Source organism: Nelusetta ayraudi, unplaced genomic scaffold (genome assembly GCF_046127955.1).
Source record: "Nelusetta ayraudi isolate G7.1 ecotype Tasmania unplaced genomic scaffold, CSIRO-AGI_Nayr_v1 ptg000048l, whole genome shotgun sequence".
NCBI lineage: Eukaryota > Metazoa > Chordata > Actinopteri > Tetraodontiformes > Monacanthidae > Nelusetta > Nelusetta ayraudi.
This window is the reverse complement of record NW_027466098.1, coordinates 10592898-10607500: the sequence shown is the minus strand read 5'-3', so window position 1 is coordinate 10607500 and position 14603 is coordinate 10592898. Positions and strand designations below refer to the sequence as shown.

The 14603-nt window shown below is 47.5% G+C and overlaps 1 protein-coding gene across 3 annotated transcripts in view; it reads right to left on the bottom strand.

The window, feature by feature from the left end:
* LOC142895323 (neprilysin-like) overlaps positions 1-7302 on the bottom strand; it is a 32464-nt gene extending 25162 nt beyond the window's left edge. Inside the window, exons 1-4 of one of the 3 annotated variants that reach the window (XM_076036262.1) lie at positions 4411-4657; positions 4284-4301; positions 2475-2657; positions 855-890 (exon numbers count right to left, since the gene is read on the bottom strand). In XM_076036262.1, the coding sequence (XP_075892377.1) occupies positions 855-890; positions 2475-2610 (172 nt within the window). In that variant the 5' untranslated portion in view covers positions 2611-2657; positions 4284-4301; positions 4411-4657. Of the gene's footprint in view, positions 1-854; positions 891-2474; positions 2658-4283; positions 4302-4410; positions 4658-6690; positions 7184-7218 lie in introns of those variants that run through there. The other 2 variants (XM_076036260.1, XM_076036261.1) reach the window with 2 other exon arrangements.
* Positions 7303-14603: the final 7301 nt, after the last annotated feature.

Sequence of the window (14603 nt, the reverse complement as noted above, 5' to 3'; positions counted from 1 at the left end):
CAAATTCTGCCATTAAAACATGAAAAGAATTCTGGAACACGTGAATATTTTGTTTAATGACAATGGCTGCAACTGGGTGCAACTCTGCATTGGGGCTGGCAAATGTGTCCTTTTTTTTAGAGCCACAATTAAATTACATGAGGCTGCTAAGAGATGTGTAGTGATGAGGCTGCCTGTCAAGTGAGTGACTGAATTGGGACATTAGTTTCCCAAATAAATCTGAACGGAAGGGGAATTAGCATATGCTGCAAGATGGGAAATTTTGATTTAGATGCCGGTACTTCGGGAAAATAGAATGTTTTCTTTTGAACTGTTCCTTGATTGATCAGCAGCGTCTGGACGGCAGGAATACTAAAGTGTTAGCACACGGCGAGAGTCATCACTATTCTTCTATGTCCGAAAAAGTTACATCGCGCTTAGCAAAAACAACCAGCGCGTGGCCAAATATCTAGAAGCCAGACTCGAAAACATAACCGTGTTGACTCGTGCTGGCAACGTGGACGGAATTGCCCAAGCTGCGGACGCCTGCTTGATGTCTGTTTAGAATTTCCCCCAACTCCTCCTGCGCCGCCTCTCAGAGCTGATCCAAAAAAACCAATAATCCTCTGCAACACATTGCCGCCGTCTCTCCTGCTCCGTTTATTGAGAGTTTCAGGCCGAGCGCAGGGGGGGGGGACACTTTCACAGTGGGGGGGGAAGTACATTTTCTGCTAGTGTGTCTTAAATCAATCCACCTCTGCAGCAATCTCTGCCCCCCCCCCCCCCAACCTCCCAATTCTGTCCGTCTTAGAAAAAAATTAAATTTTTGTGAGGAATGAGACAATAAGGAAAGAAAAGAGAGGCGCGGAGCTTACCTGACCGTGTGCAGTCGGCCGTGGTGCAGATTTCATCTACAGGAAATTGCAAAACAAATCATTACTCAGTGGGATTATTTTGGAAGTCATTAGTCATACCGTCAACTCCTAATTTCCTCCACCCTCTTTCCCTTTTCATCACCCGCACCGCCCCTCCCGTCTTTCAAACACTTTTCCTAAACTGCTTAAGAATGCGGCCTCCACTCTGCAGGGAATAATTAGGCGCAAACCTCTCTGTTAAACCTCAATCCGGCACTTAAAACACAGGGCTCGCCGCACGGGGAACCAGTGATTTATGCCCTGATGTGACCAGCTTGGGGCGTCACATGTCAACGCACAGACTGAGAATGCAAGTTCGGTCCTCGAAAGAAAAAAACAGTCGCAGGCAGACGCACACGAAGCCGTTTACACAGGCTTGGGTTTTTTTTTTTCTTCCTGACATGGCAGCTTACACATTCATCCATCACAGGAATCCAGAAAATAATAATCGCACATTGCGTTGATGAGGATTTAACAGTATCGATTTCCACTGCAGGAATTGAAATTTCTATTAGTAATAATCAGGATGTTATCTCCAAAAAATCTCCGCCTGACATCCTGTGAGGCCACATTAAAAGTCAGACGCTGGCCAATTCTGCCCAATTTGACTTTTTCTTTTTCCTCAACAATTAGTGCAAGAGGCAGTTACTCTTTTTTTTTTTTTGTTAAATGGCTTTTCATCAGCAATTTTTCCATCAGCCTGACCCACGAAATGTCACGACTCTGTTGTCAATAATTAATCCGCATACTCAACCTTAGCTTCTCAAGTTTATTGCCCATAATGATGCCAAACTGGTCTTTGGCACTTCCTTCACATCAGGCTCATCTGTTATTGCTTGGTTTGTTGATGGTTGATTTAAAAAATAAATAAATAAATAAATCAAACAAACACGTAGGACAACATTGTAAACACACTACTCAAGATATGTGCTGGTTCAGTAATTTTAAGCAGGAAAAGCTTACAAAGCACCATGACGGACGCTAATAATTAGACAACCCTGCTGATCCCGTTCAGGCTCCACTGGATCCTTTCAACAACAACAAATTAATTAATTAAAAAAAGACATCTTTCACATTTACAGCAAGCTGTAAAACGAGCGAAAGGTGAAAATTAATGGATCACACTGTGCAGCACTCGCCATACGACGAGATCCCCGCAAACAAAGCGAAGTCTTTGAAGGATCCTCGCAAACACAGCATTCTTCTTTCCGGCTAAGTGGTTGTACTTTTGCACTCTGCTTTAAAAGCGTCTTCCAAGCACCTGAACAAAAAGGCTCCTCCTCGGCACGCCACTCCACGCCTACCATTAACCAAGGACCGGGCCTGGGACTGATGGCCGATTACATGTGCGCACGGAGCGGGTTCACTCAGCATTGTGGCGCTCAGGTAAACAAAAGCGCGCCTTCCACGCTGAGTGGCTCCTAAAAATAGCGTTTTGATCACAGGATGCCGTTTCCTCAGACCGAGGAGGCTCTCGCAGGAAAAAAAAAACAAAAAAAAAAAAACCCCCGTTGGACTCAGCGTTGACGCTCTTCAATCCACCCCACCCCACCCCGGGGTCCTTTCATCAGCAGCACTCACCTGTCTTCTGTGTGGCGAAGAGGATGACGAGAGCGACGATGATGATGAAAAGCAAGGAGACAATGGCGATGAGGCAGATCTCCAGGGAGGTCCAGCGTGGCTTCTTGGCCGACTTGGGCGCAGTTGTCTCCGTCATTCTCGGGTCTCTTCCTTCAGGCGCTAGATGCAGGCCTGTCAGCTCACCTGAGGAGCGCAAACGGGGACGTCGACTCAGGGAGAGACAGTCGCTCTGGAGGTCGCGAGATTATTTCACATTTGTCACTGTGGTTTTCAGAGTCGTGAGCGAACCAAAAAACAAAACATTATTAAAGCTGAATGTGAATAATACCTTGAACTAAAAGTAGGGGTCAACTTCCTTGTTCCTATTCATCTAGATCAGTTGAAAGAGGTCTTTGGGTTTTTTTTTTTTAAAATGTAATGGGCTGATAAATGAGTACAAATAATCAGTGAAGCAGATAATGCTGTTTTTCGTCCTTGAGAATGAAGAGGAATGTTAAATTGTTTCTCTTTATCAGCGCATTGAAAAGCCCCAGTCAGAGAGAAATGTTGCGAATCAAGGCACTTGTTAGCCGCATCAGCCTCTTGGGCTTCGCCAGGCGCATTAGAAGGAAAGCAGCAGGCAGGTAGCAAGTTTGTTTCTTTTATTTATTTTTATGAGGAAAAGTAAACGCTAACCGACTCGGATTATTTCATCCTCCTCAGTCACCAAGACGCAAAAATTAATGTTTCAGAAGCAGCTTTTCTCAAACATCAGAGCTGCTAACAGGCTTTTTAAAACTAAAAAAATATGATGTTTTTTATGCTTTCCACTTTTTTTGTTTTCAAAGCTCCTGCTTAAGGTGGCAAACACTTTTCACATCCCGGCTTTGTGCGCAGCTCAACGTGACCGAACGAGGAAGCAACAGCCACCAGAGAGCAGCGGCGGCGTTTGTTTATCTGACCTCGACCAAGTCAACTAAAGTCCAGCGTGGCAATTTAATGTCTTTCATTCCCTGCCGCCCACACGTCGCAGGCAATGATCACTGGCACGCATCTGTGAATGTAAAACAATTGTGAGCAAGCGCACTCACCTGGGAGGGTCAACACGTGCGGCCGGCGGGCCGACACGACACATGAAAGGCAGGGAACGTTTGGTTTTATGATTGTGCTCACGATGCTGCGGCGCAGATAAGCAACAGCCTGTATTGTATTTCAGTGGCAGGAGGGGGTCAGTGGGGTATTGCACTGGCTGACCTACACTGGCATATGCTGCCTTTGTTTTATGGCAGCCATCTATGATATTTGTAAAAGAAAAAAAAAAAAAAAAAAGAAAGAAAGAAAAAAGAAGAAATGAATAAAAATAAAGTATCCTTCAGTTGCAGCTGCCCATTTAGAATGCCAACCTAATAGCCGTTATCAATGGTATGTTCTTTTTTTAAAGACTCAAAGTAGCACGACAGCTTTAGCAGTCAAAAAATAATGTGCCTTTGGCTTCAAAAAAACAAAAAAAAACAAAACTTAAATGCATAGTTTAAGCCCTGTCAGTTACAATTCAAAGTATTGAATAATACAATCTTTTCCACCGAGCACATATGCCAACGGTCCGCCCCTCTGGGGCTCCTTTAAATGCACGGAAATTTGAAACAGGGGGAAATCCAAAAGTTTCCCATCAGTTTTGACACCAACAGTGCAAAGGTAACCGAGCAAATGCTGTCGCTGAAAGCGCGAGAAACGCACAGGGCTGCGAGAGACAAAAGACACATGCGGGAGAGGGGATAGAGATCGTTTTTAACCCATTTTTCTAGAAGGTGAAGCAATGATCGTTCTTACCCTCTGGTGGCCTGCACACTGCGGACAAAACACGAACAACAACAACAACAAAAAAAAAAAAAAAAAAAAAGGGTAAAAAAAGAGAGAGAGACTTCTGAGGGGAACCGGAGGAGGGGAGGGGGGAGACCTTTTTCCTGCGCTCCTCACTCAGCGCGGCCGCTCTCCTCTCGAGGGGCCGAGTGAGAACTTTACAAAGTTCATGTAACAAGTAGTCAAGTCTATCTCTCCAGCCAATTAAGCCTTAATCCCCCCCTCCTGGCTAGACACACACTCACTCACTCACTCACTCAAACACACACACACACACACACTCACTGCTCTACTGTCATGCTCTCGCACACACTTTAATAAGGCAGGAAGCGCCTGTGCGAGATGGGTGGGTCTCTCTGAATCTCACTGGCTGGGCTGAGATGAGACGAGACGAGCGCGGCCCGACCCCAAGGACAAAGTCTGCGCAGCTCCCTGCCGAACACACTGCCGAGCGTACGCACTGCACGCGCGCGCGCACTCATCACAGCCGCGGTCCTGCTGGCGGACGTCACCAGTCCTCGTCAGGACTAAACAATAGCCCACAAGTACAGTAAACTCCCCCCTGTGTTTACAGTCATTATCTGGGCCTTAGATAATTGGCCCGCTAGCGCCGCGCGCACAAGCGACCGCAGGTCCCAACAAGCTGCTCCACGGAAACTCCACCACGGGGGCGCGCGGCTGGCAGTGCACGTCGTGAATTTTAAGAAAAGACGACGGTGGCAGGAACGGCGGGAGAGGAGGAACGAGAGAGTGGAAGCGGTGAGAAATGGCCGGAGTTTGTAGGTTTGTCCCTGCGCCTCCACGCCGCGGGACGAGCGCGCAAACTTTCAAAATGTGCATTTTGTTATTTTTAATTTTCTCAGCGGGGGGGGGGCATCTGTGCGACGTTCAGTCCCGCGGGTCCAATAAAACCTGCTACACGGGTCCGCACAGTATTTATTTACTATGATCCCCGGCACGTTGCGACGAAATGAAACGCCTGCGAAATGTATTTAAAGGGAAAGTGGGACATAAAGAGCGAGTGGAGCAATGTTCAAAATGAGGCGTGCTGGTGGTGGTGGGGGGGGGGGGGGGGGGGTCGTCCGAGGGTTGTTGGGAGAGAGTGAGAGAGCAGTAAAAAACAGAGTGGAACACCGACGAGTCCTAAATCCTCCGGCGACTCCCGCGAGGCGCGCGCGAGGCGTGATGAGTTTAAATCGCCTCGTCCTCCGGACACATTTCGTGCTTTCTCCCCCACCTAACTTGGCTTTACAGGCGGCAAGCGCTCTCTGTCTGACCCAGGTGAGTCTCGCGCCCTCGCCCCCCCCCCCTAACCCTAACCCACTTGCAGTGGATCACGAGGTTTGAACCGGAAGGCCTTGGCAATGGCAACAGAGCTCCTCATTTTAATGCACTCAGAGTTCATCATCAGAAGCTGCAGCAGCAAAAAGCTTCAACAACAAATCAAAACAACAACCCTGGACCAGTGCAGACCGTTTCCATCGTGATGTACACAAAACACTTGGAAAAGTTGCCATGACGTCTCAGTCGTCACCTCCCACCCCGCCCCCAAAATTAAACCCATCATTCACCATGAGGCCTAAAAAACACTCCTGCAACTCACACACTTTTTCTTTTTTTTCTTTCTTTTACAACCTACATGAATACGAGCCATGAAAGTGTCACGTCCGTAATTGAGTTTGAAGAAGGGGAGGAATGTGGCCTACTTCAACTTAAAATAACACCGTCTCTGGGACATGATTTTCAACAGTGGTCCTATAGCTGCATTGGGGAAGGACGGGGGGGTCAGTGTGTGCGTGTGTGCGTGCGTGCGTGCGTTGGGGGTCTGTTACCTTCAGGAACCACTCTGAGGGAGCCACTCGATCCCCTGCAGGAGATGCGGTCCCAAGCTGAACTTATTTGAGCGGGGACATAACTTTAGAATTTTAGACAATCCCAGGACACCAGAAGGGTCACAAACACTGGGTTCTTTGGTGGTGGTGGGTATCTGATTGTATCAAACAACAGCAGCAACGACAAGGTGTTCAAACCCAACAGCACCACCACAGCCAGACCACTGTGATCCCCGACGCTCGGCTGCAGTGCACATAGACGGATGACAAGTGAGACGCGCTGAGATTCGTGTCACTCTCCATCTCCTGTTGCACGCCGGGAATCCGAAAGAGCTGAGGGGCGGGGGCTGAGGGGGGCGGACTGGCTGGCATGGTCAACTCGCGCATGCTGCACCTTCTCGCACTCGCGCGCGCGCGCGCACACACACACACACACACACACACACACACACACACACACACACACACACATACACAGAGGCGAGCGGCGCGTGCGTACGGCACGGCGGCGCGAGAAAGCGCTCGCGGAAACGTGATCGACTTACCAGATGTGTCGGTCAATTTGCGGTCGATGATATATATGGGCATCACATCCACTGGTCAGAAGCACACGCACGCGCACACACACCCCCCAGGTCCGATCCACAGAGGGCGCGAGAAGTGCTGATCGATCCCTCGCAGGCTATCTAACCGCTTCACCCCGGAGCAGAGCGATGATCCCCCCTCTATCTATCCACCTTCTCCTCCTCCTCCTCCTCCTCCTCCTCCTTCGTCTTCTTCCTCTGGCTCCTATTCCAGGAGCGCACATTCACACCGACACGCACGCACGCTCTCACTCACTCACGCGTAGACACCAGCTACTACTGTGGCACATCGAACCACAGAGAGCATCGGCGCATTCAAAATGAGGCTGTCACACAACGCACACAGGCGATTGGTCAGGTGCGCGGCAGCCGGCGAGGAGGAGAAGATCCCGACAGTCCACCGAAGTTCCCCCCCTTTTTTCCCGAAAGACGTCAGCAGAGTCGGCCGCCGCCGCCCCCCCCCCCCCCTCCCCTCACGCCGCCAGTCACCGTGTCGGGCGGCGCTCGCTGAATAAGTTGATTCCGTGGAATGCATCCTGCGGAGTCCAGAGGCTGCCGCCAAGCCCTCCGAAGTCCCTGCGCACAGAAAGAACAGTGCTGCTGTGACGTGTGACCTCTCAAGATGTGATGGGCACTTCACGTGGCAAATCATGCAGATTGTCCAAATTTGGACATTAGTCAGAATGTTGATTTGTAGAGAGCAAATACACATTAAAACCGTTTAAAAGTTCTCTGAACTCTGACTATAGAAAAGGTTCAAACCAGAAAATGAAGCTGTGGTGTCGAGGCGGCAGTTTCAAGATGGAGTCACCTCACCTTGGCACAGTCATCCATCATTTGTCCAAAACTCATAAGATTTTTTTTCCCCCCAGCACATTCAGAGTTTTTTTTTTTCCCCCCTTTATGTGGAGTTTCTTCAATTGACAAGGCTTACGTTTGTATTCTTTCATTCATTCGCTGCATTTTGCCAGCAGGCAGTCAGGGTTTAACGCAGCGCCGCTTAAAAAGACAAACGACCGTTTGCTGCCCCAGTTCTCCTCAAATGCATGTTTTTCAACTGAGGGAAGACGCTGGAATACCTGGAGAGAACCCAAAAAGAAAGGCCCAAGGATCCAGCCTACAACCTTCTCGCTGCGAGGCGACACTGTCAACCACGACTATGGCCCTGAACGTTTGTAGTTTTACTGCAAACTGCTTTTCAAATTCATATCCATTAATTTTCCATCACCACTTATTCCACACCAAGCGTTGCAGGAGGCTATTGGGCATCTATGGGCGAAGGCAACATGCACCTTGGACAAATGGCTATATCAAAGGGCCAACGCAAAGAGACCAGCAACCATCTACAACACTCAATTTGGAGTCGCCAACTGCATTCTTGCATGTTTGTTTTGGGGTTTTTTTTGGGAGAGGGGGGGTGGGGGGGGGGTGGAATTTCATGATGTGAGGCAACCTCGGTGTAACACTGCACCACCTGCAAAACCCATCTGCCTTTTCTAATTGGGCTTTTCCGGGGTAAAAATAAATGCTTTTGTTTGAAGGAGCACTTCCTCCGCCCTGCCCTCTGGTTCAAGCCTCTGCAGCACAGCGCGGCAGTACCAAAATAACGGTGCCCTTTAACAGGTGCGTGATGATCAACAGAAGCCCAATGGAAACGTGTTCCCCCCCAAAAAAATTAAATGAGTGAAAGCCCACTGTGAAAAGCAATTTTAGCCTTTATTCTTAATCCAAGAAAGGTGTACTGGGGTTAATTTTTCTCAATGGCTGATGCACTGAATGAATTTTGGACAAATTGACATTTTGGGATTATGTATGCCAAGCTGCTTTTTTCCCCAGCTTCTTCTCATCACCCTTTCTCACTGCAGTCTGACAGAGAAGGTGACTCTTCCCATCTTGAAACTCTGTCAATCCAATCATCTGCTAATCGAATTGCTGGGTTTTCGCCATTTCCTTGTTAAAACTTTCCTTCCTGCCGCAATTTAGAATCCTGAAAACGTACTCGGCAGGAGCATAGTCAAGAGGCAGATAGTCAATACACAGGGTGCAGAGTATAAAATGGCTGCAAAGTTTAGCTGGGAAACACTTTTTCAGGGCAGTCGTCCTCGAGCACAGCACTTGATGATTACACCTACAGTTCAAAACTCTTTTTTTTTTTTGCAAACATTTATTTATGTTCACCCCAGCTGTGGCAGCAATGTTTTTATTGTACAATTTACAGTTACCTGATTTTGCAGTTGCTCTTCTCAAGGTTGCAAACAGTGCTGTGACTGAAGACTCCCTGATAAAGGAGCAGTAATTAGGCCAAGGTGCCACAGGTGTGTGGGACAGACCATGTCAGAGTATGGCAGGGGGCCGCTTTCCTTGTTTTGGTTGAGTCCTGTGCATTCTGTTTTTCTGTGTTATGGACATCCGACCTTCCGGCTTCTAAGTCATGTATCTGAACACCCTTAGAATATGTGTGACGAGCCAACCTGGCACTTCACCGTTTGCGCTGTGCAAACAGGAACGGGACAACACTAATGAATCTGCGGAAGCAAAATTGTAATTAAATCTCGATCCATTTACTTTGTCTTGCTCGTGGTCAGCGACACAAGGCCTTTCACTCGGGCCCACGTTAAATACCAAAGTTCAGCAGCGGGTCACTCGCAGAAGCAATTAGCTCTGCAAACACAAAAGGATGTCAGGTCGAAAAGTTAGCGTTAAAGTGAGACCAAAGCTAACAGAGCGTGTCATTCCTGGGGGGAAAAAAAAGAAAAAAGAATCTGTTTCGCTGAAGAAGTGAGCACAGAGACACGGTGCTTTTTGGCAAAATGCATTCATGCACCGCTGTTGCGCTATTTTGCAATTTTACGCCGTAAGCAGCTGTGACCTGTTATTCCTGAATCTCTGTTTATAAGCCATTAGCATTTCTACACAAACCCACCTTGTTTTTTTTTGCAAAAGGTTGCGACTTTAAATAATAACCTGCACCTACCGAGGCCCCGGTGCCAATTTCGGTTCCCCCGAACTGACAAACACTGTAATGCTTTTTAATGTTTTCCTAAAATGAACGGCTCCGTTCCCCTCCAAGGAACTCTTTGCCCGCATGCGAGTTTTTTGATTATCTACGAGCGCTTCAGTCAATCAGATCACATTTTCCACAATCCTGCAGCGCTCCCTTTCTCCGCTGGCCGTTTCAGCTCTGCCAACTGTCAGTAAATTGAGCACGTTATGAACTCCTGCAGCGCATCTGATTCTAATTGCGCTGTGCTTTGGGGGACAAAAAAAGAACTGGCTAACGGGTTGTTGTTGTTTTTTTTCCCACCAACACATTCAACTGAACAACATGCATCTAGCAGTAACACGTGAGTTTGCATCAGTGGCATGTTGACAGTAGAGGTCTGCACTTCAGACTGGGTGGCATCAGAGTTTGGAATGACGATCTTGCGGTGTTGCTCAGCTTTTGCACTGTCGTCAGTGCAAAAGTGATGCGTTCCAGAGAAGTTGTTGTTGCACGGAGGCCGACGCCACAAACAAATAAAGGTGCTGTCTCCGTTCGGCCTGCGTGTCCTTGCAAACAGAACAGGATCTGTGGCAATTTTTGACCTGTTTTCCTTTCTTGTTCTAACCATGGTCCTTGGTTAAGGCTAGTGTTAGGTAAATCAAAGACAAATTGGTTGGAGCCAAGTATCAGAGGTGCAAGTAAAAGCCAGATGTACATAGACGGCAGCGCTGCACAAACACATGAGCAGTCTCCACGACATGCTTCCGATGCACACCATGTTACTTCCACGGCCAGAACTTCGCTGAACGTACTGAACAAAAACATGCAACTTTTGCAGCTTTGGCGTGTTGTTGTGCCCCTCTTCTATAAACACAGGCAAGAGCCCTCTGATGGACTTAATGGGTACTGCGCTGTAAGTGGTGGAACGGGAGGTGGCTAAAGGCAGGTTACCAATCCCTTAATGACAGTCGCGGTTGAACCTTTCCTCTGTTGCTCAAAACGCCCTGCCGACTCGCCCCACTCCCTCCAGCAGACACGAATCGAAGCCTGTGTTTGTTTCCGCTATATCACTAAAGTGCAGTGATGGAAACGAATGGGGGAAAAAAAAGTGCCTAAAACTCCAGAAGGTCGACGTGACCCTTTCCCCGCCCCACTAAAATGGCCTAAATCTTGCCAGTGATGCATTCATGAAAACTGTGGCGTGCAGTGATACTTTTCCCTGAAAAACTGCCAGGGGGTGCGGGGGGGGGGGGGGGGGGGGAGTGTGATGGCGGGACGCCACCTGTGTCTCGCAGGGATCAGAGACGGTGTTGGCGCAGCGCATCTGCAGGTGGCGCATCTGCAGCAGCCCCAGCGGCACAGACGGGTGAGCTGGCTGCCATCAAAGTTTGCATTGCGATTGGCTCGAAAGTCACAGCCTGCGCGCAATCCAATGGCAAAAACACCTGTGTGTATTAAAGTAAACAAACACACAAACAAAGAGCAGGATGGAGGCTGTAAGAGGGAGGAGGTCGGTGGTCGCTCTGCAGCCGACTGCACGCGAAACCCTGCGTCCATGGCATCGATGTACTGTAAGAACCGGCAATGTGGCTGTGCAGCCATTATTTTTCCAGTGGCCACTCGAGGTACTGCTGCCAAAAACCCCATGTGGCAGACTTCTATATGAAAAGAAATACCTGTAAAATGGTTGACAGGACACCTCTGACCTGAAGCGCAGATCATAGTAAATCTCTCTATCACAGATTCTTTTAGTCGTGGACTTTTAATCTTTAGAAATAATTATTAAGGCCTTAAAATCACCTGAAAAGAGCTACATTGTGACATCACGGCATCGTTCGTGCTGCTGTTCTTGGCTCGTTCTGATTGGCTGATGCGTCCTGATGCACTACGTGTGTTAACAAGGGCATAATGGGAAGCGGCTCGACTGCGCAATGCTCTATGGGCCACAGAATGCGGCGGTAACCAGCAAGCCATTTCAAAATGGTGAACTTTATCGGCATATGCGCTGGGAGAGCAGCTCCATTGACATGAATGGGCCGAAAAATTGGACGCTGGGGGGGGCTGCTGGTCCGTGGCTGCGGCACGAGGCGAGCAGCGCGAGAGGCCCTCATCTTCAGTCTGCTGGCTGTGACATTGAGGCAAACTGAATTAGTAAAGACCCCTCACACCTCAGTCGAGTAATCCGTCTCTGTCGGGGGCCAATCCCAGAGCAGTAAAAAAAGAGTGATTTCCCTTTCCAACATCTACAAGATAGCGACCATCCAGAAGCAGGATGGCGGAATTATCAACTCGCAGCAGCCGTGCCGAAAAGGCATTCGCTGTCAAGCCTTCTGAGGATAGAGTGGTTTTCTTGGAAGTCAGAGGTCAAAAATGAGTCTGCAACCAGAATGTAGAATGTTTTGTCATCCTCTTGTTATGTGAAAAAAAAAAAAGGGGAAGTTGAGTTTTGGTAAGAATTTTCTTCCCTGTGAAGACGCGTCCCTTCTGAGAAGAGAGTTTGCCTTTTCCAAGAAACGAATGATCTCACTCTTTACTGTCTGTGCACATCATCTGAATACAGAAGTTGAACAATTTTTCCTGGAAAAAGCCGATTGGTCAGCGAGGGATTATCCCCTGGAAAGACGAATGTACGCTGCTGCTGCTGCTTCTCCCGCTGCTTCTCTCCCGGCTGCCAATTCACACTTCAACCAGAAATTGGGGTCTGAATGTGCTCAAGGTGACACAAGTGTTGAGCAAAAAAAAAAAAAAAAAATTAAGGAGATGTGCGTGCAAAGCCTTGCACACATCATTTCCTCTAGGCGCTCGCGGCATGTCAGCTAAGACAGTGATTGTACGTCTCAGCATAAGCGCCATTGATCAAGTAGTAACGTGTGCGTTGCATCCAATAGATTTGGATCCTGTGTTGCCTTTTGAAGTGACAGGTGTGTTTATTTCCACTGCATCTCATTTCTTGCCTTTTTTCTATTCCCTACGTCAAACATCATTTATCGTGAGCAGTTTTGGAGTGGCAATCTTTGTTCCGCTGATTGCTAACATTGGCGGAGTTGCTATCGTTGTCTGTTACACAAATGTCTTCCGGAGAAGTGGTCTGCGAGGAGGCGAGCGTCACCGCTAATTAGCTGTTCAACATTTGGTGCGCATACGCTGGGGAATAAGACACAGTGGGAAGTTTTGCTTTTATTTTTGTTTTTGTTTGTTTGTTTGTTTGTTTTTCTGCAAATTTCCAAATTATGAGCAATGTCTTCCTGGCTAGCGCGCTCTGTCAACATAGCTCAAGGAGAAGTGTGCGTGAAAGTGTCAAGCTCTATTTAAAGTCTGGCCATATAGCAGTATATAGCATGATGGTGAACCATTTTCAGTGCTTTTTTCATAAAGGGGCCTCCAGTTTTAGCCGTTTTGGTGCTGTCGCCTCGTAGCAGGAAGGTTGCTTTTTCGATTCCCACCCTGGAGGCTCTCCGCATGGACTTTGCACCTTCTCCCTGTGTCTGTGTGGGTTCTGTCCGGGCACTCTGGCCTCCTCCCACGGTGCAAAGACTCGCTCATTAGGCTGACTGACAACTCTAAATTCTCCTATGATGTGATTGTCTCTCGGTGCGACTCAATAAAATGGCAACTCATCCGGGATGGAGCCCCGCCTTCACCAAGGACAGCTGGGATAGATTCCAGCACCCTGTCAAACACTGAGTGTGGAAAGAAGTGGTGATATGGAAGGATGTGGCTGCTGGCAAGGTGGAGAGGCTCCTAGGAGAGAGAAAAAAAACGACATCTGGCCAGTTTTGCCGCACAAGTTTTGCAATTCGCAGGTGACGGTGATATGCTAAACGATGCGCACCACAGTGATGCATAGAATTTTGCACCAAGGATATTGCATTCATCCTTTGTATTCTGTGCACAGCATTTGGATCCTTCCATCAATGAATCGTAGACCTGAATACTTTGACGAAGAACTCACTAGTCTATAACTGTTCTGTCTGGGGAACCACCCTGAAAGAGGCGTTTGTCCAAGCAAATAAAGGATTCAAATTTGTCACGTTAGAATGAGTCTAAGTATGTTTTTTTTTTATTATTTTATTGATGTTTTTTTTTTATATATAATAATTATTTCTACAGCTTCCCTCGAGTCCCATAAAAGCAATTTCAGCACTCGTATAAAGTCCTGGGAGAAATTGTTAACACCAGACAAGCAATTTTGCCTTACTGGGTTTAATCTGATCGTACAATCTGGTTCCTTTGTAGGTTTTTATTTAATTTAGTTTGTTTTTTTCATTAGTTTTTAATCTGGACTTTCAAGTCAGTCCAGCTTGTTTTTTGTTTTTTTTCACCTCAACACTGTAAACTATTGGCGGGCTTGTTTTGGTCTCTCCTGTTTGCACCGCCAGTACCTTCCTCCCGCCGTTATCTTAATGTGAATGTCACACCCGACATAAACACATTTAGATATCAGTCATGCATCATTCAGAGCCTTGAGGTTTGATGGCAACGTTCACTTGGATGCCGGCGTGTTTCTGTGCAGTCACTGACACTCCCACCCCTTTCGGCGGTCGTGTCAGTAAACAGTTTGGTAAGTGGAAAATTCAGTCCAAAACAATTTGCAGAGGAAATAGAAAACAGACAGAGATAAAGAAATATAAACAGATTGATTTAGATCACTGTGAACAACGATGTATGTGCATCAGTGGTGGAGTTACAGTCTCGCTTTAGCAGTGATAACTGCATCTAATCAGGCGTCTCCTTAACAATGAGAACAAGGTTCACTTAATACTTTCCAACAATGTGCATATTGTAATTTACAAAGACACCTGGCACGTCGCCTGTGCACAGACTGTGTTTGTTTAAAACGCCATCTTGAAGGTTTTTCTCATTTTCATTGAGGCTTTTTTTTTTTCCAAGT